This window comes from Oncorhynchus keta, chromosome 25 (assembly GCF_023373465.1).
Source record: "Oncorhynchus keta strain PuntledgeMale-10-30-2019 chromosome 25, Oket_V2, whole genome shotgun sequence".
Taxonomy (NCBI): domain Eukaryota; kingdom Metazoa; phylum Chordata; class Actinopteri; order Salmoniformes; family Salmonidae; genus Oncorhynchus; species Oncorhynchus keta.
Genome location: NC_068445.1, coordinates 43,420,894 through 43,448,598, shown reverse-complemented (window position 1 = coordinate 43,448,598; position 27,705 = coordinate 43,420,894). Strand labels below are relative to the sequence as shown.

The window sequence follows — 27,705 nt, the reverse complement described above, 5'->3', positions numbered from 1 at the left end:
ATGTCTGAAAATGTCCGTAATAGTTTCTCACGGTGTGACATTCGTGTTTGAAAATACTTCCTGTCTTGAAATATCGAATGTGATTTATTTTCAATTAGTACAAGACTTGACATGTCAGGTTGAATAGATAGTAGTCCATTTAAAAGGATGGGAGAACACCTGAAATGTCTGTTTGTTTTCACATTTTAATTTGTCAGCAATTCCTTTATCCATATGTAACAGTATAGGTTCCATCCCTCTCCTCGCCCCGACCTGGGCTCGAACCAGGGACCCTCCGCACACAGACGACAGCCACCCTCGAAGTATCGTTACCCATCGCTCCACAAAAGAGCCTCGCAGAGCAACAACAACTTCAAGGTCTCAGAGCGAGTTCACATCGGTTACACATATTTTCCCATTTTGTACCTACATCACATGCCTAGGTTCTCATTACATCACTGCACATCTTCACACAAAGCTTGGCAAGAGTTCAAACATACTTCACAGCTTCCAGCACGTGAGCTGTAATTCAAATTCAGTAAATATTAAATAGTTTCACAAATGATTGAGAAAAGCAGGTATCAATCAGTCAATCAGTGACTTCCTCATGGTTTTGTTGATCCAGTCAAGGTACATTTTCGATATGAGTGTGTACACCCCAGGTTTGGTCTTGATGCCACATTTTGTACCGAACGACACGACTCCCCTTAGTTCACCTCCACACACCAACGGGCCACCAGAGTCTCCCTGAAAACACACAGCACATCAATTCATACATGATTACTTTGTCATTTACAAACAATATATACAGTTTAACGCATGTATCAATGGTTGATCATTGGCTCCCTGCAAAATATATTACAACTTTATCAGCGAGTGCACACACACACACAGGTGGCTGGTAGGAGGAGTTTTAGGAGGATGGCTCATGGTAATGTCTGGAATGGCATCGATGGAATGGGGTCAAACATGTAGTTTCCATGTCTGACACCTTTCCAGTAATTCCATTCCAGTCATTACAATGAGTCCGTCCTCCTGCAGCTCCTCCCACCAGCCTCCTCTGACACACACACCTGACATGAGTCCACCCTGGTCTTGTCCACAGAGCCGGCACACAGCATGCTGTAGGTGATGATTGGGGTCATGTTGTAGTAGTCTGCAGAGTTACATTTTCTCCTGTCGATCACGGTGACGTTGGTAGATTTCAGGACGTCAGACATGGTTTTAGCATTGTTCTCGGTGGCTCCCCATCCAGACACTGAGCAGGGGGTCCCTGCTTGGACGTCTGGCACAGGGACAGGTAACGCTATAGGTCTCACCGCCTTAGTCAGCTTTACTTTCTTATCCAACTGGATAGAAGAAGAAGAGGGTCGTGTTAATTCTCCTTCAACCGTCTCTAGATTTTGAATAATGGCTGACACCACAGTAGTGACTGACCTTCAGCAGCATGATGTCGTTGACTTTGAATTCGGGGTCATAACAGGGATGAGGGACGCGACCTTTCACCTTACGGACCTGTCTAGTCTCTTTCTCCTCCTGTTTGATGGAGTGGACCCCTAGAAACACCTTGTTGATGCTTCAGACAGAAACACAACCTTCTGGTTAGATCAGCTGAAGGAAGCAGCCCAACAACAACAACGACAATCTCACAAGAACAATGTAAAAAAAAATCTAACATTTGAGGAGTTGCTAAGCAACAGTGTCATTACAGTGACAGCATCTGTACAAGGACAACACTGATATTGTCACGACCGTCGTGTGAATAATTGGACCAAGGAGCAGCGTGAGTAGAGTTCCACATTTTAAAGATAGTGACACTTCCAAAACCAACGACGATATAACGATTGTGAACTACATCGCACTCATACGAAACAATATCCCACATCGCAGCTGGGAAAAAGGACAAACTAAGTATGATCCCCAATTAGAGGTAACGACTATCAGCTGCCTCCAATTGGGAACCATACACACACCAACATAGAAATATAGTACCTAGAAACCCCCCTAGTCACGCCCTGACCTAAAACACCATAGAGAGCCCTCGGGGTGTGACAGATATTGGACCTACTCAGTACAGTGGGCCGCAGTCAGAACCCATTGCTGGTGGATCAGGATTCCTCCACACATTTTGTTTCCTTTGTTGTCCTCCAGTAGAGCCATGTAGGGTAAGGAGTGAGGCTTCACCTCCTTTCCACCAATGATCTCTGCACAGTCACCTAGGAGCATTGGACAAAACACCAACACTAACTAATTACAGAAATAATCATATATATATATATATGTCAGATAACATAAACACACAAACACACACCTACCTGAGTGCAGATATAGAAGGATCATGGCAGAGGTCCAGAAACTGGCTGCTGTGGAGAGGATCATGGTAATTTAACTGATGTAACCTCAGTAGTTCAGGGTCTACTGTGCTGTGATGCTCTCTGATCTCTCTCTTTATACGAGAGGATGTGGTCTGATGTTCACCTCAAAGTGGAAACACACAAGCATGCACACACACACACACACGGTCACATCTCCTACCATTTTACTTAAATGTCAACATTCAACACTTTAAATGCCAATTTCATTCAAACAAGACGACTGAATGTGTAAAACAAGATGACAATGACAAGACAAATTATAAAAGGAGAAACAAGACTTTATAATTTTCTCCAGTAGTATTAGAGCTTTACAAAATGACCCTCAGTCCACAAAAAGTTAGTCTAGTCTAGCTGTCTAGTTCAGTTTCTAATATAGAAGTACATCATAACACTGTTAGCCCACTCAGTCTGTTGAAGAAGAGAATATGTTCACCAATAGTAGAGACAGAACGCCAACAACGAAGTCATTCCATTCATATGAAAATCCAATGACTCAGTTACACAAGAAAGTTACATCATTAACAGAGGTTTCACCTTTCACTCGTTATTTTCCCTAGGAGGGTGAGGTGGTCTAGGAGGGAGAGGTGGGTGAGGTGGTCTAGGAGGGAGAGGAGGGTGAGGTGGTCTAGGAGGGAGAGGAGGGTGAGGTGGTCTAGGAGGGAGAGGTGGTCTTGGAGGGTGAGGTGGTCTAGGAGGGAGAGGTGGGTGAGGTGGTCTAGGAGGGAGAGGTGGGTGAGGTGGTCTAGGAGGGAGAGGAGGGTGAGGTGGTACAGGAGGGTGAGGTGGTCTAGGAGGGTGAGGTGGTCTAGGAGGGAGAGGAGGGTGAGGTGGTCTAGGAGGGTGAGGTGGTCTAGGAGGGAGAGGAGGGTAAGGTGGTCTAGGAGGGAGAGGTGGGTGAGGTGGTCTAGGAGGGTGAGGTGGTCTAGGAGGGAGAGATGGGTGAGGTGGTCTAGGAGGGAGAGGAGGGTGAGGTGGTCTAGGTGGGTGAGGTGGTCTAGGAGGGAGAGGAGGGTGAGGTGGTCTAGGAGGGAGAGGAGGGTGAGGTGGTCTAGGAGGGTGAGTTGGGTGAGGTGGTCTAGGAGGGTGAGGTGGTCTAGGAGGGAGAGGAGGGTGAGGTGGTCTAGGAGGGAGAGGAGGGTGAGGTGGTCCAGGAGGGTGAGGTGGTCTAGGAGGGAGAGGTGGGTGAGGTGGTCTAGGAGGGATAGGAGGGTGAGGTGGTCCAGGAGGGTGAGGTGGTCTAGGAGGGTGAGTTGGTCTAGGAGGGAGAGGTGGGTGAGGTGGTCTAGGAGGGAGAGGAGGGTGAGGTGGTCTAGGAGGGTGAGGTGGTCTAGGAGGGTGAGGTGGTCTAGGAGGGAGAGGAGGGTGAGGTGGTCTAGGAGGGAGAGGAGGGTGAGGTGGTCTTGGAGGGAGAGGAGGGTGAGGTGGTCTAGGAGGGTGAGGTGGTCTAGGAGGGTGAGGAGGTCTAGGTGGGTGAGGTGGTCGAGGAGGGTGAGGTGGTCTAGGAGGGTGAGGTGGTCAAGGAGGGTGAGGTGGTCTAGGAGGGTGAGGAGCTCTAGGAGGGTGAAGTGGTCTAGGAGGGTGAGGAGGTCGAGGAGGGTGAGAAGGTCTAGGAGGGTAAGGAGGTCTAGGGCGTGAGTTGGTTTAGGAATTTCTTGTGAATCACACTCCAACCATAAACTGCTGTTAATTTCCATCCCTTTTTTTACTCCCCTCTTCTTTACCATCCTCTGGTCATTCTCACCAACTGTACTGGAGACAACAGATTCACACAATGCTTCCACCATCGCTGAATGTTCCATACTGCACTTCACCTCCTTCTCAAAACACATTGGATGACACAACTCCAATGGGTTTAGAGAAGGGAGAGAGGAAGTGAGGAGTGTGCAATTGAGATTTTCCACATGTGTTTGATCTATCACACCTGATTCAATTTATCAACTAATCATCAAGCCCTTGATTGGGTGAATCAGGTGAGCTGGTTCAGGGCTACAACAAAATTACTGATCTAGATCAAGGCTATTGAGTAACACAGTATGCAGTCATAAAACCCCGAAATGGTTCCAATCGTTTTTACACTAATCATTTTTCCATCAGGGATTTTAGAACTATACGGTCTGTGTTTCGTGTAGGTGTGACAGAGTGAACATTTTGAGTTTCCATCCAACCTCCTGCGCGATGTAGATATCAAAGAATACCGCAGGTCGCGGGTAGAGTAGTGGGTGAAACCATTCACTTCAAGAAAAAATAAAGTTTCGTTATGTGTTGTCGAATTCATACAAATATTTGCTGCCATTGTAGTAAGGTTGGCAATACGAGAGGTCTTCAGGATGAACCATTTTCTTTGAAAGAACAACTAGTGGGTTTCGAGTGCTTCTTCCTTATTTGGGAAGTTGGTCTGTCTGCTCTTCAGTCTGAGAGAGATTTTCTGAGAGCAGTGAACGTGTGGCTGTGAAAGTCCTGTTTTAATGAATGTCTTCACTGTTTTATATATTTTACTGCAGATTTTTAAAAAACAAGTCAATCTGACATGTTGGTGTCCGTGTGCCCCCTCTTCTATGTGAAGTTGATTACATTGCTTTACCCTGGCGTGATCTTTTGATAACCTTGCAAATCTCTCGGACAAGGTAATTTTTTTTATCAATAATTATCATTGCGCATTTGAGAGTAAATTGAGGCGAATATATTGATAAGATGCACATTGTCCGAGAGAGAATTACACGGCTATGAAAATAATCACGCCAAAGTAACAATTAATTGATAAAAAAAAAAATCAAATTCTATATGTGAAAAATGAACGGGGTTAAAACCCATTGGAACTATTTCCGTGTTTTTAAAAGGAATATGACGCATCCACTATTCATCCTTTTCATTAGGGAGCTGGGACACAAGGTGAGTGGGTCATCCACTTTTCATCCTTTTCATTGGGGAGCTGGGACACAAGGTGAGGGGGTCATCCACTATTCATCCTTTTCATTAGGGAGCTGGGACACAAGGTGAGTGGGTCATCCACTATTCATCCTTTTCATTAGGGAGCTGGGACACAAGGTGAGTGGGTCATCCACTATTCATCCTTTTCATTAGGGAGCTGGGACACAAGGTGAGTGGGTCATCCACTATTCATCCTTTTCATTGGGGAGCTGGGACACAAGGTGAGTGGGTCATCCACTATTCATCCTTTTCATTAGGGAGCTGGGACACAAGGTGAGTGGGTCATCCACTAGTCATCCTTTTCATTGGGGAGCTGGGACACAAGGTGAGTGGGTCATCCACTATTCATCCTTTTCATTAGGGAGCTGGGACACAAGGTGAGTGGGTCATCCACTTTCAGCCTTTTCATTAGGGAGCTGGGACACAAGGTGAGTGGGTCATCCACTTTTCAGCCTTTTCATTAGGGAGCTGGGACACAAGGTGAGGGGTCATCCACTTTTCAGCCTTTTCATTAGGGAGCTGGGACACAAGGTGAGTGGGTCATCCACTATTCATCCTTTTCATTAGGGAGCTGGGACACAAGGTGAGTGGGTCATCCACTATTCATCCTTTTCATTAGGGAGCTGGGACACAAGGTGAGTGGGTCATCCACTATTCATCCTTTTCATTAGGGAGCTGGGACACAAGGTGAGTGGGTCATCCACTATTCATCCTTTTCATTAGGGAGCTGGGCTGGGACATCCTTTTCAAGAGCTGGGACACAAGGTGAGTGGGTCATCCACTAGTCATCCTTTTCATTAGGGAGCTGGGACACAAGGTGAGTGGGTCATCCACTATTTATCCTTTTCATTAGGGAGCTGGGACACAAGGTGAGTGGGTCATCCACTTTTCATTAGGGAGCTCAGTGGGTCATCCACTATTCATCCTTTTCATTAGGGAGCTGGGACACAAGGTGAGTGGGTCATCCACTATTCATCCTTTTCATTAGGGAGCTGGGACACAAGGTGAGTGGGTCATCCACTATTCATCCTTTTCATTAGGGAGCTGGGACACAAGGTGAGTGGGTCATCCACTATTCATCCTTTTCATTAGGGAGCTGGGACACAAGGTGAGGGGGTCATCCACTATTCATCCTTTTCATTAGGGAGCTGGGACACAAGGTGAGTGGGTCATCCACTATTCATCCTTTTCATTGGGGAGCTGGGACACAAGGTGAGGGGGTCATCCACTATTCATCCTTTTCATTGGGGAGCTGGGACACAAGGTGAGGGGTCATCCACTATTCATCCTTTTCATTAGGGAGCTGGGACACAAGGTGAGTGGGTCATCCACTTTTCAGCCTTTTCATTAGGGAGCTGGGACACAAGGTGAGTGGGTCATCCACTAGTCATCCTTTTCATTAGGGAGCTGGGACACAAGGTGAGTGGGTCATCCACTTTTCATCCTTTTCATTAGGGAGCTGGGACACAAGGTGAGTGGGTCATCCACTATTCATCCTTTTCATTGGGGAGCTGAGACACAAGGTGAGTGGGTCATCCACTAGTCATCCTTTTCATTAGGGAGCTGGGACACAAGGTGAGTGGGTCATCCACTATTCATCCTTTTCATTAGGGAGCTGGGACACAAGGTGAGTGGGTCATCCACTATTCATCCTTTTCATTAGGGAGCTGGGACACAAGGTGAGTTCATTAGTCATCCTTTTCATTAGGGAGCTGGGACACAAGGTGAGTGGGTCATCCACTATTCATCCTTTTCATTAGGGAGCTGGGACACAAGGTGAGTGGGTCATCCACTTTTCATCCTTTTCATTAGGGAGCTGGGACACAAGGTGAGTGGGTCATCCACTTTTCAGCCTTTTCATTAGGGAGCTGGGACACAAGGTGAGGGGGTCATCCACTTTTCAGCCTTTTCATTAGGGAGCTGGGACACAAGGTGAGTGGGTCATCCACTATTCATCCTTTTCATTAGGGAGCTGGGACACAAGGTGAGTGGGTCATCCACTATTCATCCTTTTCATTAGGGAGCTGGGACACAAGGTGAGTGGGTCATCCACTATTCATCCTTTTCATTAGGGAGCTGGGACACAAGGTGAGTGGGTCATCCACTATTCATCCTTTTCATTAGGGAGCTGGGACACAAGGTGAGTGGGTCATCCACTATTCATCCTTTTCATTAGGGAGCTGGGACACAAGGTGAGTGGGTCATCCACTAGTCATCCTTTTCATTAGGGAGCTGGGACACAAGGTGAGTGGGTCATCCACTATTCATCCTTTTCATTAGGGAGCTGGGACACAAGGTGAGTGGGTCATCCACTATTCATCCTTTTCATTAGGGAGCTGGGACACAAGGTGAGTGGGTCATCCACAAGGTGAGTGGGTCATCCACTATTCATCCTTTTCATTAGGGAGCTGGGACACAAGGTGAGTGGGTCATCCACTATTCATCCTTTTCATTAGGGAGCTGGGACACAAGGTGAGTGGGTCATCCACTATTCATCCTTTTCATTAGGGAGCTGGGACACAAGGTGAGGGGTCATCCACTATTCATCCTTTTCATTAGGGAGCTGGGACACAAGGTGAGTGGGTCATCCACTATTCATCCTTTTCATTAGGGAGCTGGGACACAAGGTGAGTGGGTCATCCACTATTCATCCTTTTCATTGGGGAGCTGGGAGGTGAGGGGTCATCCACTATTCATCCTTTTCATTGGGGAGCTGGGACACAAGGTGAGGGGGTCATCCACTATTCATCCTTTTCATTAGGGAGCTGGGACACAAGGTGAGTGGCTCATCCACTTTTCAGCCTTTTCATCCAGTGGGTCATCCAGTCATCCTTTTCATTAGGGAGCTGGGACACAAGGTGAGTGGGTCATCCACTAGTCATCCTTTTCATTAGGGAGCTGGGACACAAGGTGAGTGGGTCATCCACTATTCATCCTTTTCATTGGGGAGCTGGGACACAAGGTGAGTGGGTCATCCACTAGTCATCCTTTTCATTAGGGAGCTGGGACACAAGGTGAGTGGGTCATCCACTATTCATCCTTTTCATTAGGGAGCTGGGACACAAGGTGAGTGGGTCATCCACTATTCATCCTTTTCATTAGGGAGCTGGGACACAAGGTGAGTGGGTCATCCACTATTCATCCTTTTCATTAGGGAGCTGGGACACAAGGTGAGTGGGTCATCCACTAGTCATCCTTTTCATTAGGGAGCTGGGACACAAGGTGAGTGGGTCATCCACTAGTCATCCTTTTCATTAGGGAGCTGGGACACAAGGTGAGTGGGTCATCCACTATTCATCCTTTTCATTAGGGAGCTGGGACACAAGGTGAGTGGGTCATCCACTATTCATCCTTTTCATTGGGGAGCTGGGACACAAGGTGAGGGGTCATCCACTAGTCATCCTTTTCATTGGGGAGCTGGGACACAAGGTGAGTGGGTCATCCACTATTCATCCTTTTCATTAGGGAGCTGGGACACAAGGTGAGTGGGTCATCCACTATTCATCCTTTTCATTAGGGAGCTGGGACACAAGGTGAGTGGGTCATCCACTATTCATCCTTTTCATTAGGGAGCTGGGACACAAGGTGAGTGGGTCATCCACTAGTCATCCTTTTCATTAGGGAGCTGGGACACAAGGTGAGTGGGTCATCCACTAGTCATCCTTTTCATTAGGGAGCTGGGACACAAGGTGAGTGGGTCATCCACTATTCATCCTTTTCATTGGGGAGCTGGGACACAAGGTGAGTGGGTCATCCACTATTCATCCTTTTCATTAGGGAGCTGGGACACAAGGTGAGGGGGTCATCCACTATTCATCCTTTTCATTAGGGAGCTGGGACACAAAGGGGGTCATCCACTATTCATCCTTTTCATTAGGGAGCTGGGACACAAGGTGAGGGGGTCATCCACTATTCATCCTTTTCATTAGGGAGCTGGGACACAAGGTGAGTGGGTCATCCACTATTCATCCTTTTCATTAGGGAGCTGGGACACAAGGTGAGTGGGTCATCCACTATTCATCCTTTTCATTGGGGAGCTGGGACACAAGGTGAGTGGGTCATCCACTATTCATCCTTTTCATTAGGGAGCTGGGACACAAGGTGAGTGGGTCATCCACTAGTCATCCTTTTCATTAGGGAGCTGGGACACAAGGTGAGTGGGTCATCCACTATTCATCCTTTTCATTAGGGAGCTGGGACACAAGGTGAGTGGGTCATTGACATAATTGGACACCTTGAGGACAGTAGATGAAGGATCTCGATAGGGTTACAAAAAATATAAATCATGAAATCTGGGAATACTCCAACCAGGATTCCTGTAAAAATAGGGAGTTTGGGTACAGTTACGGGGAATTGTGTCACGCCATCTCTAGATAACATACTGTATCTCATAATAGATATCAGGGTTACATATCTCATAATGACGTGATGACGTCCGCACCATATAAATATTATCTAAATTAGGTAGCCTAGTGGTCAGAGCGTTGGACTAGTAACCAGCAGGTAGCCTAGTGGTTAGAGCGTTGGACTAGTAACCAGCAGGTAGCCTAGTGGTTAGAGTGTTGGACTAGTAACCAGCAGGTAGCCTAGTGGTTAGAGCGTTGGACTAGTAACCAGCAGGTAGCCTAGTGGTTAGAGCGTTGGACTAGTAACCAGCAGGTAGCCTAGTGGTTAGAGCGTTGGACTAGTAACCAGCAGGTAGCCTAGTGGTTAGAGCGTTGGACTAGTAACCAAAAGGTTGCAAGATCAAATCCCTGAGCTGACAAGGTAAAAATCTGTTGTTCTGCCCCTGAACAAGGCAGTTAACCCACTGTTCCTAGACCAGTTAACCCACTGTTCCTAGACCAGTTAACCCACTGTTCCTAGACCAGTTAACCCACTGTTCCTAGACCAGTTAACCCACTGTTCCTAGACCAGTTAACCCACTGTTCCTAGACCAGTTAACCCACTGTTCCTAGACCAGTTAACCCACTGTTCCTAGACCAGTTAACCCACTGTTCCTAGACCAGTTAACCCACTAGACCAGTTAACCCACTGTTCCTAGGCCAGTTAACCCACTGTTTCTAGACTAGTTAACCCACTGTTCCTAAGACCAGTTAACCCACTGTTTCTAGACCAGTTAACCCACTGTTTCTAGACCAGTTAACCCACTGTTCCTAGACCAGTTAACCCACTGTTTCTAGACCAGTTAACCCACTGTTTCTAGACCAGTTAACCCACTGTTCCTAGACCAGTTAACCCACTGTTTCTAGGCCAGTTAACCCACTGTTTCTAGACCAGATAACCCACTGTTCCTAGACCAGTTAACCCACTGTTTCTAGACCAGTTAACCCACTGTTCCTAGACCAGTTAACCCACTGTTCCTAGACCAGTTAACCCACTGTTCCTAGACCAGTTAACCCACTGTTCCTAGACCAGTTAACCCACTAGACCAGTTAACCCACTGTTCCTAGGCCAGTTAACCCACTGTTTCTAGACTAGTTAACCCACTGTTCCTAGACCAGTTAACCCACTGTTCCAAGACCAGTTAACCCACTGATCCTAGACCAGTTAACCCACTGTTCCTAGACCAGTTAACCCACTGTTCCTAGATCAGTTAACCCACTGTTCCTAGACCAGTTAACCCACTGTTCCAAGACCAGTTAACCCACTGATCCTAGACCAGTTAACCCACTGTTCCTAAACCAGTTAACCCACTGTTCCTAGACCAGTTAACCCACTGTTCCTAGACCAGTTAACCCACTGTTCCTAGACCAGTTAACCCACTAGACCAGTTAACCCACTGTTCCTAGGCCAGTTAACCCACTGTTCCTAGACCAGTTAACCCACTGTTCCTAGACCAGTTAACCCACTGTTCCTAGACCAGTTAACCCACTGTTCCAAGACCAGTTAACCCACTGATCCTAGACCAGTTAACCCACTGTTCCTAGACCAGTTAACCCACTGTTCCTAGACCAGTTAACCCACTGTTCCTAGACCAGTTAACCCACTGTTCCTAGACCAGATAACCCACTGTTCCTAGACCAGTTAACCCACTGTTCCTAGACCAGTTAACCCACTGTTCCTAGACCAGTTAACCCACTGTTCCTAGACCAGTTAACCCACTGTTCCTAGACCAGTTAACCCACTGTTCCTAGACCAGTTAACCCACTGTTCCTAGACCAGTTAACCCACTGTTCCTAGACCAGTTAACCCCACTGTTCCTAGACCAGTTAACCCACTGTTCCTAGACCAGTTAACCCACTGTTCCTAGACCAGTTAACCCCACTGTTCCTAGACCAGTTAACCCACTGTTCCTAGACCAGTTAACCACACTGTTCCTAGACCAGTTAACCCCACTGTTCCTAGACCAGTTAACCCACTGGTCCTTGGGCCGTCATTGAAAATAAGAATTTCTTCATAACTGACTTGCCTGGTTAAATAAAGGAAAACATATATATTTTTGGTCTGCACTTCAGGTGAGTTATTTGTTTCTGCAGTCTGAGTTAGTTTGTGAAAAGTGAGAGTGTGTTATTTACCCAGGAGACCCAATCGCTGCAGGGGTGAGGGGTTAAAAAGGTTCATGTGTCAGTCTGATTGGTCCGCTGGGTAGGTGGGGTGTCTCTCATCGCCTCCTGACCCCATGTGATGCAAGCCACGTTCAAAACAACTGGGAACTCGGAAGAATACGAGGTCAAATCACGACGTCAGTGATCTTCAGGTAGGAAAGTCAGAGCTCTAGACAGAGGCCCAAGTTCCCTCGTTGGACTTTTCCCCGTCGGAGCTCTAGAAAGAGGCCCAAGTTCCCTAGTTGGATTTTTCCCAGTCGGAGCTCTAGACAGAGGCCCAAGTTCCCTAGTTGGATTTTTCCCAGTCGGAGCTCTAGACAGAGGCCCAAGTTCCCGAGTTGGATTTTTCCCAGTCAGAGCTCTAAACAGAGGCCCAAGTTCCCGAGTTGGATTTTTCCCAGTCGGAGCTCTAGACAGAGGCCCAAGTTCCCTAGTTGGATTTTTCCCAGTCGGAGCTCTAGACAGAGGCCCAAGTTCCCTAGTTGGATTTTTCCCAGTCGGAGCTCTAGACAGAGGCCCAAGTTCCCTAGTTGGATTTTTCCCAGTCGGAGCTCTAGACAGAGGCCCAAGTCCCCGAGTTGGATTTTTCCCAGTCAGAGCTCTAAACAGAGGCCCAAGTTCCCTAGTTGGATTTTTCCCAGTCGGAGCTCTAAACAGAGGCCCAAGTTCCCGAGTTGGATTTTTCCCAGTCGGAGCTCTAAACAGAGGCCCAAGTTCCCTAGTTGGATTTTTCCCAGTCGGAGCTCTAGACAGAGGCCCAAGTTCCCTAGTTGGATTTTTCCCAGTCGGAGCTCTAGACAGAGGCCCAAGTTCCCTAGTTGGATTTTTCCCAGTCGGAGCTCTAGACAGAGGCCCAAGTTCCCTAGTTGGATTTTTCCCAGTCGGAGCTCTAAACAGAGGCCCAAGTTCCCGAGTTGGATTTTTCCCAGTCGGAGCTCTAAATAGAGGCCCAAGTTCCCTAGTTGGATTTTTCCCAGTCGGAGCTCTAGACAGAGGCCCAAGTTCCCTAGTTGGATTTTTCCCAGTCGGAGCTCTAGACAGAGGCCCAAGTTCCCTAGTTGGATTTTTCCCAGTCGGAGCTCTAGACAGAGGCCCAAGTTCCCTAGTTGGATTTTTCCCAGTCGGAGCTCTAGACAGAGGCCCAAGTTCCCTAGTTGGATTTTTCCCAGTCGGAGTTCCCAGTTGTTTTGAATGCACTGAAGTCGGAAATGTCCAACTTCCCAGTTCTGAGCTGTTTTGAACGTGGCAGCACTCTCGGTCCATTTCAATTCAAGGGCTTTATTGGCATGGGAAATATATCATATATATTTAATATAATATATAATATAAATATATAATATAATAATTATTATTATTATATTAATTATAATAATACTGATACTGATATTAATGATACTAATAATGATACTGATATTAATTATAATAATGATAATAATAATAATGATATTAATGATACTAATAATGATACTGATATTAATTATAATAATGATAATAATAATAATGATGATACTGATATTATTTATAATAATGATAATAATAATACTGATATTAATTATAATAATGATAATAATAATAATGATATTAATTATACTAATAATGATACTGATATTAATTATAATAATGATAATAATAATAATGATACTGATATTAATTATAATAATGATAATAATGATACTGATATTAATTATACTAATAATGATACTGATATTAATTATAATAATGATAATAATAATAATGATATTAATTCATATTTAAGGAGCAAGACACTTTGTTTTTTCCAGTTGCTATAAAATAGTTCTATTAAATGGCATTTTTCCTCACAGTATATCAATGTTTTTCAGAATAGACAGAAGTTGGCTAAATCAGCCAGCGGTTTGGATGGTTGTATTGATCCAGTCCTGGTATTTAGACGTGAGTGTGTACACTCCAGGTTTGGTCTTGCGACCACATCCATACCCGAAGGACACGACTCTTACGCCTTTTAACAGTCAACAGCCGTCACCATCTGCAGGACACTCTTCGCGTACGGACTAGTACCAAGTTAACTCCCATTTTGGTTTGCATTGTTAGCGACACATTAAAACAGATGGCATACAGGGAGGGATTGAAAGAGCCCTGCTATAGGGGCGGCAGGGTAGCCTAGTGGTTAGAGCATTGGACTAGTGACCAGCAGTAACCGAAAGGTTGCAAGTTCATATCCCCGAGCTGACAAGGTACAAATCTGTCGTTCTGCCCCTGAACAGGCAGTTAACCCACTGTTCCTAGGCCGTCATTGAAAATAAGAATTTGTTCTTAACTGACTTGCCTATTTAAATAAAGGTAAAATAGAATAAAATAAACATATACAGTCAACCCATAGATACACAGTCAACCCATAGATAGTCAGTCAACACATAGAATACAGTCAACACATAGAATACAGTCAACACATAGATATACAGTCAACCCATACATACACAGTCAACCCACATATACACAGTCAACCTACAGATACAGTCAACCTACAGATACACAGTCAACCCATAGATACACAGTCAACCCACATATACACAGTCAACCCACAGATACACAGTCAACCCACAGATACACAGTCAACCTACAGATACACAGTCAACCTACAGATACACAGTCAACCCATAGATAGACAGTCAACCCATAGATAGACAGTCAACCCATAGACAGACAGTCAACCTACAGATACACAGTCAACCCATAGATACACAGTCAACCCACATATACACAGTCAACCCACAGATACACAGTCAACCCACAGATACACAGTCAACCTACAGATACACAGTCAACCTACAGATACACAGTAAACCCATAGATAGGCAGTCAACACATAGAATACAGTCAACCCATACATACACAGTCAACCCACAGGTACACAGTCAACCCATAGATAGACAGTCAACCCACAGGTACACAGTCAACCCATAGATACACAGTCAAACCATAGATACACAGTCAACCCATAGACACACAGTCAACCCATAGATAGACAGTCAACCCATAGACAGACAGTCAACCCATAGATAGACAGTCAACCCATAGATATAGTCAACCCATAGATAGACAGTCAACCCATAGACAGACAGTCAAACCATAGATACACAGTCAACCCATAGACAGACAGTCAAACCATAGATACACAGTCAACCCATAGACAGACAGTCAACCCATAGATACACAGTCAACCCATAGACAGACAGTCAACCCATAGATAGTAGTAAATAGAAGTGAAACGTATCAGTTGTTAAATGAGCCTCCATACTCTATCTGCATTCTCTGTGCATCTGTCCTGTTCTCTAGAATCAGACCATACCCAGTCCAACAACATGTCCTGTTCTCTAGAATCAGACCATACCCAGTCCAACAACATGTCCTGTTCTCTAGAATCAGACCATACCCAGTCCAACAACATGTCCTGTTCTCTAGAATCAGACCCAGTCCAACAACATGTCCTGTTCTCTAGAATCAGACCATACCCAGTCCAACAACATGTCCTGTTCTCTAGAATCAGATACCCAGTCCAACAACATGTCCTGTTCTCTAGAATCAGACCATACCCAGTCCAACAACATGTCCTGTTCTCTAGAATCAGACCATACCCAGTCCAACAACATGTCCTGTTCTCTAGAATCAGATCATACCCAGTCCAACAACATGTCCTGTTCTCTAGAATCAGATCATACCCAGTCCAACAACATGTCCTGTTCTCTAGAATCAGATCATACCCAGTCCAACAACATGTCCTGTTCTCTAGAATCAGATCATACCCAGTCCAACAACATGTCCTGTTCTCTAGAATCAGACCATACCCAGTCCAACAACATGTCCTGTTCTCTAGAATCAGACCATACCCAGTCCAACAACATGTCCTGTTCTCTAGAATCAGACCCAGTCCAACAACATGTCCTGTTCTCTAGAATCAGATCATACCCAGTCCAACAACATGTCCTGTTCTCTAGAATCAGACCCAGTCCAACAACATGTCCTGTTCTCTAGAATCAGACCCAGTCCAACAACATGTCCTGTTCTCTAGAATCAGACCCAGTCCAACAACATGTCCAGTTCTCTAGCATCAGACCATACCCAGTCCAACAACATGTCCTGTTCTCTAGAATCAGACCATACCCAGTCCAACAACATGTCCTGTTCTCTAGAATCAGACCATACCCAGTCCAACAACATGTCCTGTTCTCTAGAATCAGACCATACCCAGTCCAACAACATGTCCTGTTCTCTAGAATCAGACCATACCCAGTCCAACAACATGTCCTGTTCTCTAGAATCAGATCAGACCCAGTCCAACAACATGTCCTGTTCTCTAGAATCAGACCATACCCAGTCCAACAACATGTCCTGTTCTCTAGAATCAGACCATACCCAGTCCAACAACATGTCCTGTTCTCTAGAATCAGATCATACCCAGTCCAACAACATGTCCTGTTCTCTAGAATCAGACCATACCCAGTCCAACAACATGTCCTGTTCTCTAGAATCAGACCATACCCAGTCCAACAACATGTCCTGTTCTCTAGAATCAGACCATACCCAGTCCAACAACATGTCCTGTTCTCTAGAATCAGATCATACCCAGTCCAACAACATGTCCTGTTCTCTAGAATCAGATCATACCCAGTCCAACAACATGTCCTGTTCTCTAGAATCAGACCCAGTCCAACAACATGTCCTGTTCTCTAGAATCAGACCCAGTCCAACAACATGTCCTGTTCTCTAGAATCAGACCATACCCAGTCCAACAACATGTCCTGTTCTCTAGAATCAGACCATACCCAGTCCAACAACATGTCCTGTTCTCTAGAATCATACCCAGTCCAACAACATGTCCTGTTCTCTAGAATCAGACCATACCCAGTCCAACAACATGTCCTGTTCTCTAGAATCAGACCATACCCAGTCCAACAACATGTCCTGTTCTCTAGAATCATACCCAGTCCAACAACATGTCCTGTTCTCTAGAATCAGACCCAGTCCAACAACATGTCCTGTTCTCTAGAATCAGACCATACCCAGTCCAACAACATGTCCTGTTCTCTAGAATCAGACCATACCCAGTCCAACAACATGTCCTGTTCTCTAGAATCAGACCATACCCAGTCCAACAACATGTCCTGTTCTCTAGAATCAGATCATACCCAGTCCAACAACATGTCCTGTTCTCTAGAATCAGATCATACCCAGTCCAACAACATGTCCTGTTCTCTAGAATCAGACCATACCCAGTCCAACAACATGTCCTGTTCTCTAGAATCAGATCATACCCAGTCCAACAACATGTCCTGTTCTCTAGAATCAGACCATACCCAGTCCAACAACATGTCCTGTTCTCTAGAATCAGACCATACCCAGTCCAACAACATGTCCTGTTCTCTAGAATCAGACCATACCCAGTCCAACAACATGTCCTGTTCTCTAGAATCAGACCATACCCAGTCCAACAACATGTCCTGTTCTCTAGAATCAGACCATACCCAGTCCAACAACATGTCCTGTTCTCTAGAATCAGACCATACCCAGTCCAACAACATGTCCTGTTCTCTAGAATCAGACCATACCCAGTCCAACAACATGTCCTGTTCTCTAGAATCAGACCATACCCAGTCCAACAACATGTCCTGTTCTCTAGAATCAGACCATACCCAGTCCAACAACATGTCCTGTTCTCTAGAATCAGATCATACCCAGTCCAACAACATGTCCTGTTCTCTAGAATCAGACCATACCAGTCCAACAACATGTCCTGTTCTCTAGAATCAGACCATACCCAGTCCAACAACATGTCCTGTTCTCTAGAATCAGATCATACCAGTCCAACAACATGTCCTGTTCTCTAGAATCAGACTACCCAGTCCAACAACATGTCCTGTTCTCTAGAATCAGATCATACCCAGTCCAACAACATGTCCTGTTCTCTAGAATCAGATCCCAGTCCAACAACATGTCCTGTTCTCTAGAATCAGATCAGACCCAGTCCAACAACATGTCCTGTTCTCTAGAATCAGATCAGACCCAGTCCAACAACATGTCCTGTTCTCTAGAATCAGACCATACCCAGTCCAACAACATGTCCTGTTCTCTAGAATCAGACCCAGTCCAACAACATGTCCTGTTCTCTAGAATCAGACCAGACCCAGTCCAACAACATGTCCTGTTCTCTAGAATCAGACCATACCCAGTCCAACAACATGTCCTGTTCTCTAGAATCAGATCATACCCAGTCCAACAACATGTCCTGTTCTCTAGAATCAGACCATACCCAGTCCAACAACATGTCCTGTTCTCTAGAATCAGATCATACCCAGTCCAACAACATGTCCTGTTCTCTAGAATCAGATCATACCCAGTCCAACAACATGTCCTGTTCTCTAGAATCAGACCATACCCAGTCCAACAACATGTCCTGTTCTCTAGAATCAGACCATACCCAGTCCAACAACATGTCCTGTTCTCTAGAATCAGACCATACCCAGTCCAACAACATGTCCTGTTCTCTAGAATCAGACCATACCCAGTCCAACAACATGTCCTGTTCTCTAGAATCAGATCATACCCAGTCCAACAACATGTCCTGTTCTCTAGAATCAGACCATACCCAGTCCAACAACATGTCCTGTTCTCTAGAATCATACCCAGTCCAACAACATGTCCTGTTCTCTAGAATCAGACCCAGTCCAACAACATGTCCTGTTCTCTAGAATCAGACCCAGTCCAACAACATGTCCTGTTCTCTAGAATCAGACTTACAACAACATGTCCTGTTCTCTAGAATGTGACCCAGTCCAACAACATGTCCTGTTCTCTAGAATCAGACCCAGTCCAACAACATGTCCTGTTCTCTAGAATCAGACCCAGTCCAACAACATGTCCTGTTCTCTAGAATCAGACCATACCCAGTCCAACAACATGTCCTGTTCTCTAGAATCAGCCCATACCCAGTCCAACAACATGTCCTGTTCTCTAGTATCATACCCAGTCCAACAACATGTCCTGTTCTATGAATCAGACCCAGTCCAACAACATGTCCTGTTCTCTAGAATCAGACCCAGTCCAACAACATGTCCTGTTCTCTAGAATCAGATGCCCAGTCCAACAACATGTCCTGTTCTCTAGAATCAGTGTATGATGCTTGTGTGGGTGTGTGTATGTGTGTATATGTGTGTGTCCGTGTGTGTGTGTATGATGCATACGTGTGCCAGTCCAACAACATGTGCGTGTTGTGTGTGATGATGCCCGTGTGCATGATCCAACAACATGTGTGTGTGTGTGTGTATGATGCTGTCCAACGTGTGTCCTGTTGTGTGTATGTGTGTATATGTGTGTGCGTGTGTGACTTACATGATGCCAACGAGTGGGGTGTGTGTGTGTGTGATGTGTGTGTGTGTGTGTGTGTATGATGCTCGTGTGCGTGTGTGTGTATGATGCTCGTGTGCGTGTGTGTGTATGATGCTCGTGTGCGTGTGTGTGTGTGTGTATGATGCTCGTGTGCGTGTGTGTATGATGCTCGTGTGCGTGTGTGTGTATGATGCTCGTGTGCGTGTGTGTGTATGATGCTCGTGTGCGTGTTTGTGTGTATGATGCCCGTGTGCGTGTGTGTGTGTATGATGCTCGTGTGTGTGTGCGTGTGTATGATGCTCGTGTGCGTGTGTGTGTGTACGGACAGACCTGTTTCGGCACATTCCTCCTGTAGGTGGTTAAATTTATGACATTTGTCATATTACCTGTGTGACAGTCCGGCCTCCACCACTGTGTCTGATGGAGAAAGGTCACACCATCAGCTTGCATCATGGGTGTTTGTATACCTTTACAGTCTTTTGTACAATAAGACCATAGATTTGGCCGTTTTGCACCTGACCAATAGTGTGTGAATTTTAAGGTGTGTAAACTTATTTTCCTTAGTAGTATTTACACTGCAACGCAATTTCCCCTATTGGATATTACAGTATTTATTGATTAATTCACTCAAGCCTTGAAGACGTGTCTCTGTGCTCTCTTCTTGTGGTGAATGCAGACAGTCTCTGGCAGATCGTGGAATTCCAGGCAGGGAAAATCGCGCCATCTGGTTGCTACGGGGATATTGGCTAAAGTCTGCTCTGCGCTCAGCCGCCTGCTCACCATCCGATTTAAAAGCGCTTGTGAGATGATCAAGATGCCTCAATTCTTGTTCAAAGAAAAACAGAAAAAACGACGTACTTAACATTAGAATAATGTCTGATAAAAGGGTTACTTATTAACTGAAAGCCATTGGATAAATTGTCAGCCTATTTTTACATCATTTTCACTTTAAAAAAAAACTTGGTTAGACTAAAGTAAACATTTCCAGAATTGCCTGCTTGACTCTCCATGTTCTTTTTAAAAATGTTATTTTTAATAATGATTACAGGTCTTAAAAAACGAATCATATCTGGACTGGCTGTAAAATCTCAGATAAAATTAGATGATGAGATTAAAGTGCTGCTAAATCGCCCCAAAAACACGGAATTCCCTTAGAGAAATCTGATCCCTAAAACGGAAGAGACCTCCTCCCAAACCGTTACCTCCTCAATCGTGAAATCCACAATGTTCCCGCTGCCCAACCAGATTCAACCCCCGTTCCCAAACTCCTTCCCCCGCCCCAAATCTTCCTTATTCCCCCTCCAAGATGGAGGCGCTGGAGGTTTTGGGGGGCTACCCGACCAAGCCCTTAAACCCGAGAGCCCGAATGGTCAGGGTTCTACTGAGTATGACGGTGTGCATGGGATGTTTATTAATGCTACATAGTTTTCTCAAAATCTCCAAGTCCAGGAAGCCGCAAGATTTCTATTCTTTTGAGGTGAAGGACGCCAAAGGGAGAAGCGTTTCTTTGGAGAGATACCGAGGCAAAGTAAGTCCACATCAGCAAAACTCTAACCCTGTCTACTGTAAAAGTCAGTGAGTTTATCTGAAAGGTTGATAACTTGTTTCTGAGATGTAGCATGTTTACAATTCCCCCACATATATATATTTTCCCCTCTGGCACAGGCGTCTCTGGTTGTCAACGTGGCGAGCCACAGCGAACACACTGAGATGAACTATCGCTCTCTGCAGGAGCTGCACCGGGAATTGGGTACGTCTCATTTCAACGTCCTGGCTTTTCCCTGCGGCCAGTTCGGGGAGACCGAGATGGGGGCCAGTCGGGACATCGAGGCCTACGCCAAGAACACCTATGGCGTCACCTTCACGATCTTCAGTAAGGTCAAAATCATGGGGTCGGAGGCGGAGCCAGCCTTCAAATTCATAACAGGTAAGCACAGTAGGCTTATTATAAGTCTGATATTTAATAAAGACAGTTTATGCTATTTCTAAGGACAAGAAAAACGAAGGGTGGTTTAACAAAGCCTAGCCATACAGGCCTATCTTTAGTCTAATGTTTTTTTAAATAGTAAAATATTATATTCAAGATAATATTTTTCATGGGAAATGTGGGTGTGGGAGGAATTGCAGTTATTATGGCACATTGGCACACAACACAACAAAGACGTTGGGCCTAGTAACCATTTGTTTCCATTCACCATACAGATTCTGTGAAGAAGGTTCCGAAGTGGAACTTCTGGAAGTTCCTGGTGAACCCTGAGGGCCAGGTGGTGAGGTTCTGGAAGGCAGAGGAGCCCGTCGACAGCGTTCGTCAGGAGGCCATAACCATGGTGCGTCAGATTATTCTAAAGAAAAGGACAGAGCTCTGACGGGATGGCGAGGAGTGGAATAAGGACACCTCTGATGGTTTCAGAGTTTGAATGAAAGGTTATGAGGTATTAATTAAGATACAAAGTCAACTCTGTTGTTAGGTGCTGAGTGGTGACTTTAGGGCTAGTGCCTTGTGGTATGGGAAAGGACTTGCCATTATTTTTCTGAAGATGAAGACTGAAGATGATGACTATTGCAATAAGAGATTAAAGGGTGTGTGTGTTATGCCACTAAGAGGGTGACACTGACATTTCCTGACAACAACCAGGTCCATAGTGAATTCCCTGACAACTACCAGGTCCATAGTGAATTCCCTGACAACCACCATGGCTTGTTAAACCAGTATAATCACCTCAAAGAACCACTATTATGTGTAACATAGATATGTCTGATTTAAAGCAGGTTGTTACTTGTTTTGTCATTGCCAGATTAAAAGACTGTTCTTTACACATGTTAATCCCTGTTTACAGTAATGTAGAACAATCATTCTGTTCTTTAAACATGTTAATCCCTGTTTACAGTAATGTAGAACAATCATTCTATTCTTTACACATGTTAATCCCTGTTTACAGTAATGTAGAACAATCATTCTGTCCTTAAAACACGTTAATCCATGTTTATAGTAATGTAGAACAATCATTCTGTTCTTTACACATGTTAATCCACGTTTACAGTAATGTAGAACAATCATTCTGTTCTTTAAACATGTTAATCCCTGTTTATAGTAATGTATAACATCTCTACCAGTATTGGATTTATAGATAAATGTTTACGACGGTTGGATTTATAGATAAATGTTTACGACGGTTGGATTTCAAATATTCAGATGACACTTGAATTAATTGATTTATAGAAGGAATAGACTCTCAAACATTTATGCAATGTAAATGTATTTATTTATCTTATTCCATCGTGGTCAGGTAGTCAGTCACGTGTGGTGACATGGAAGTGTGTAACAGCTGAAGTGAGAACAGTCAGCTAACACGGCACTGCCTCATCGTGACACATGATGGAAACAAAGCCGAGTCCACACCGACCATCTGAGAAAAGTCCAGGAGGAAAAAATAATAATAACAAAATCGGACAACCTCTGTGGTTCCAAGATTTTAAAAAATCTGAATTCAACTGACAATATTTGAACCAGTTGAGATGAGTCTAGATTTTTCTCAGATGGTCTGTGTGGACTCAACACTTGGTAGCAGTACTTTATTGATCCTAATGAGGGAAATTGATGAGTGTAAAGTTTCATTTCAACCCCAGTGACGGTTTACATGGACAGCTAGAGGGCAGCAGCAGGTAAACTGATAAAACAGACCAATCAGCTAACGAGACACTGCCTCCCAGCCGCCCAATCAGAACAGAGGAGAGGGAAGGGGCAACCTAGCCTAACGTAGCAGGTGCATGAGCAGCGTTCCTTCTTTCAGCTCTGCTCTAACACCTAATTCAGATCTGCTCTAACACCCAATTCAGCCCTACTCTAACACCTAATTCAGCCCTGTTCTAACACCTAATTCAGCCCTGTTCTAACACCTAATTCAGCCCTGCTCTAACACCTAATTCAGCCCTGCTCTAACACCTAATTCAGCCCTGCTCTAACACCTAATTCAGCCCTGCTCTAACACCTAATTCAGCCCTGCTCTAACACCTAATTCAGCCCTGTTCTAACACCTAATTCAGCCCTGCTCTAACACCTAATTCAGCCCTGCTCTAACACCTAATTCAGCCCTGCTCTAACACCTAATTCAGCCCTGCTCTAACACCTAATTCAGCCCTGCTCTAACACCTAATTCAGCCCTGCTCTGACACCTAATTCAGCTCAAACACCTAATTCAGATCTGCTCTAACACCTAATTCAGCCCTGCTCTAACACCTAATTCAGCCCTGCTCTAACACCTAATTCAGCCCTGCTCTAACACCTAATTCAGCCCTGCTCTGACACCTAATTCAGCCCTGCTCTAACCTATTTCAGATCTGCTCTAACACCTAATTCAGCCCTGCTCTAACACCTAATTCAGCCCTGCTCTAACACCTAATTCAGCCCTGCTCTAACACCTAATTCAGCCCTGCTCTAACACCTAATTCAGCCCTGCTCTAACACCTAATTCAGCCCTGCTCTAACACCTAATTCAGCCCTGCTCTAACACCTAATTCAGCCCTGCTCTAACACCTAATTCAGATCTGCTCTAACACCTAATTCAGATCTGCTCTAACACCTAATTCAGATCTGCTCTAACACCTAATTCAGCCCTGCTCTAACACCTAATTCAGCCCTGTTCTAACACCTCATTCAGCCCTGCTCTAACACCTAATTCAGCCCTGCTCTAACACCTAATTCAGCCCTGCTCTAACACCTAATTCAGCTCTAACACCTAATTCAGATCTGCTCTGACACCTAATTCAGCCCTGCTCTAACACCTAATTCAGCCCTGCTCTAACACCTAATTCAGATCTGCTCTGACACCTAATTCAGCCCTGCTCTAACACCTAATTCAGATCTGCTCTGACACCTAATTCAGCCCTGCTCTAACACCTAATTCAGCCCTGCTCTAACACCTAATTCAGCCCTGCTCTAACACCTAATTCAGATCTGCTCTAACACCTAATTCAGATCTCTAACACCTAATTCAGATAATCTAACACCAAATTCAGTCCCTGTTGATTAACACCTAACACATCATGCTCTAACACCCAATTCAGTCTGATTATTGCCCTGTTCTAACACCTAATTCAGCCCTGTTCTAACACCTAATTCAATGTCTAACACCTAATTCAGCCCTGAAGGGTTCTAAAACCCCTTCATGCAGAGTTCTACACACCTAATTCAGCCCTGTTATAGGGCACCTAATTCAGCCCTGTTCTAACACCTAATTCAGCCCAGTTACACCTAATTCAGCCCTGCTCTAACACCTAATTCAGCACTGCCTAACTAACCAATTCAGCCCTGTCTAACATTAATTCAGCCCTGTTCTAACACCAATCAGCCCATGTTAACACCATTCAGCCCTGCTCTAACTAACCAATCACATGTTACGTTACACCTGCCTACTAACAATCCATGTTACATTCAGCCCTGCCTACTAACCAATCACTGTTCTACACTGCCACTAACCAATCACATTACATTACACTGCCTACTAACCAATCACATATTACATTACACTGTCTACTAACCAATCACATGTTACATTACCCTGCCTACTAACCAATCAGCCATGTTACATTAATTCTGCCCTGCTCTAACACATGTTAATTCACACTGCTCTAACACCTAATTCAGCCATGTTACATTACCCTGCTCTAACACCAATCACATCTGCTCTAACACTAATTACACTGCCTAACACCCAATCACATGTTACATTACACTGTCTCTAACACCTAATTCAGCCCTGCTCTACTAACCAATCAGATCTTCATTAACACCTAACCAATCCATGTTACATTACACCTAATTCAGATCTAACCAACACATGTTACATTACACTGTCTAACTAACCAATCAGCCATGTTACATTACACTGCCTATTCAGATCTGCAATCTAACATGTTAATTACACTGCTCTACTAACCAATCACATGTTACATTACACTGTCTACTAACCAATCACATGTTACATTACACTGTTACTAACCAATCACATGTTACATTACACTGTCTACTAACCAATTCAGCCATGTTACATTACACTAATTCAACCAATCTAACATGTTAATTCACACTGCTACTAACCAATCACATGTTAATTCACACTGCTCTAACACCTAATCACCTGTTACATTACACTGTCTAACTAACCAATCACATGTTACATTACACTGCCTCTAACCAATCACATGTTACATTACACTGCCTACTAACAATCCATGTTAATTACACTGTCTCTAACATCACATGTTAATTCACACTGCCTACTAACCAATCACATCTATTACATTACACTGCTCTAACTAACCAATCAGATCTGTTACATTAATTCAGCCTGCTAACCAATCACATAATTACATTACACTGTCTACTAACCAATCACATGTTACATTACACTGTCTACTAACCAATTCAGCCATGTTACATTAATTCTGCCTACTAACCAATCACCTAATTCAGCCCTGCCTCTAACCAATCACAATTACATTACACTGTCTAACTAACCAATCACATGTTACATTAACTGTCTACTAAACCAATCACATATTAACACACTGTCTACTAACCAATTCATTACACTGTCTAACACCTAACCAATAACATGTTACATTACAGTCCTCAGTTGATTAACCAATGAACATCATGATTAGTTACATTGTTGATGTTACATTACACTGTCTACTAACCAATCACATGTTACATTACACTGGAGTTGCTAATCCCAATCTAATCAATGTCTACTAAGGAACAGCTGTTACATTACACTGCCTACTAACCAATCACATGTTACATTACAGTTACAGGTAACCAGGTCACATGTTACATTACACTGCCTACTAACCAATCACATGTTACATTACACTGCCTACTAACCAATCACATGTTACGTTGCACTGCCTACTAACCAATCACATGTTACGTTACACTGCCTACTAACCAATCACATGCTAGTTACACTGCCTACTAACCAATCACATGTTACATTACACTGTCTACTAACCAATCACATGTTACATTACACTGCCTACTAACCAATCACATGTTACATTACACTGCCTACTAACCAATCACATGTTACATTACACTGCCTACTAACCAATCACATGTTACATTACACTGTCTACTAACCAATCACATGTTACATTACACTGTCTACTAACCAATCACATATTACATTACACTGTCTACTAACCAATCACATGTTACATTACACTGCCTACTAACCAATCACATGTTACATTACACTGTCTACTAACCAATCACATGTTACATTACACTGCCTACTAACCAATCACATGTTACATTACACTGCCTACTAACCAATCACATGTTACATTACACTGTCTACTAACCAATCACATGTTACATTACACTGCCTACTAACCAATCACATGTTACATTACACTGTCTACTAACCAATCACATGTTACATTACACTGTCTACTAACCAATCACATGTTACATTACACTGCCTACTAACCAATCACATGTTACATTACACTGCCTACTAACCAATCACATGTTACATTACACTGCCTACTAACCAATCACATGTTACATTACACTGCCTACTAACCAATCACATGTTACATTACACTGCCTACTAACCAATCACATGCTAGTTACACTGCCTACTAACCCTCCTCTCCCCTGTAACTATTCCCCAGGTCGTTGCTGTAAATGGGAACGTGTACAATGTTGATAACACCTCCTTACCCTCTGGCTGGAGCAATGTCTCCTCTTCGTCCTGAAATCCCCCAGCAATCTCCTCGTGATGTTATCCTGCCAGTCAGAAAGACATTAGTTTACATGACTTTATTACTGACGGTATTAGACAACAACACACTACAACAGCAGCAGGTGAATTCGACGACGGGTATGAGACCACCACAACACACAACTGTCCTCGGTATTAACTTTCAAATTAGAATGTCTCTTTAACTTCAAGTCCATATAACTGAAATAATTCAGGTGAAAACTTGACTGTCTGGTAGTAGTAACTTGTTACCCTTCAATTCACTGTGGCTGAATGTGCACCTGTGCCTGTTCTCTGTGCCTCATACAAATACGCGCAGGGGCGGTTGATGGAGCGGGAAGCCTGTTCCCCGGCTGGCCATTGGTGGATAGAAACGTGTTTCTCAGTCACGAGCAGGATCCCCTCAGTATACGCGTCCTGGTTGCCCTGGAGACTGACAAGAACTACCATAGTGACCTGGTTTCCCTGGAGAACGACATGAACTGATACAGTGACCTAAAGAAGCAACAGAGCCAAACGCAGCAAAGGGTGTGTTAATAAATTCAATCTGGAGTGCCAGAGTGCGCTCTGGGCTTTCGGTACATTCAATCTGGAGTGCCAGAGTGCGCTCTGGGCGTTCGGTACATTCAATCTGGAGTGCCAGAGTGCGCTCTGGGCGTTCGGTACATTCAATCTGGAGTGCCAGAGTGCGCTCTGGGCGTTCGGTACATTCAATCTGGAGTGCCAGAGTGCGCTCTGGGCGTT

General features: G+C 44.5%; 2 protein-coding genes and 1 long non-coding RNA gene across 55 annotated transcripts; 2 read left to right on the top strand and 1 right to left on the bottom strand.

Moving 5' to 3' along the window:
• Positions 1–65: 65 nt before the first annotated feature.
• Positions 66–27,329, bottom strand: LOC118373180 (granzyme A-like). 4 transcript variants are annotated; one of them, XM_035759258.2, is made up of 7 exons: positions 27,214–27,329; positions 26,922–26,987; positions 2,295–2,342; positions 2,048–2,195; positions 1,417–1,555; positions 1,053–1,328; positions 66–726 (listed from the first exon to the last, which is right to left on the bottom strand). In XM_035759258.2, exons 3-7 carry the CDS (start codon positions 2,317–2,319, stop codon positions 565–567), a joined length of 750 nt encoding a protein of 249 aa, XP_035615151.2. In that variant the 5' UTR covers positions 2,320–2,342; positions 26,922–26,987; positions 27,214–27,329; the 3' UTR covers positions 66–564. The 4 variants fall into 4 exon arrangements, with proteins under 4 accessions (XP_035615151.2, XP_035615150.2, XP_052335654.1 ...); XM_035759257.2 differs by lacking the exons at positions 26,922–26,987; positions 27,214–27,329 and having other exon boundaries at positions 2,295–2,416; XM_052479694.1 differs by lacking the exons at positions 26,922–26,987; positions 27,214–27,329 and having other exon boundaries at positions 2,291–2,363.
• Positions 2,720–4,857, top strand: LOC127911821 (uncharacterized). 50 transcript variants are annotated; one of them, XR_008079512.1, is made up of 7 exons: positions 2,720–3,082; positions 3,128–3,199; positions 3,299–3,397; positions 3,443–3,496; positions 3,587–3,748; positions 3,794–3,820; positions 3,875–3,902. It is a non-coding gene; the product is annotated as an uncharacterized LOC127911821 (long non-coding RNA). The 50 variants fall into 50 exon arrangements; XR_008079504.1 differs by lacking the exon at positions 3,875–3,902 and adding an exon at positions 3,911–4,857 and having other exon boundaries at positions 3,587–3,820; XR_008079527.1 differs by lacking the exon at positions 3,794–3,820 and having other exon boundaries at positions 3,884–3,902.
• Positions 20,436–22,664, top strand: LOC118373181 (probable glutathione peroxidase 8). The gene is made up of 3 exons (XM_035759260.2): positions 20,436–20,720; positions 20,858–21,119; positions 21,395–22,664. The coding sequence occupies exons 1-3, from the start codon at positions 20,499–20,501 to the stop codon at positions 21,556–21,558; spliced, it is 648 nt and encodes a 215-aa protein (XP_035615153.2). The 5' UTR covers positions 20,436–20,498; the 3' UTR covers positions 21,559–22,664.
• Positions 27,330–27,705: the final 376 nt, after the last annotated feature.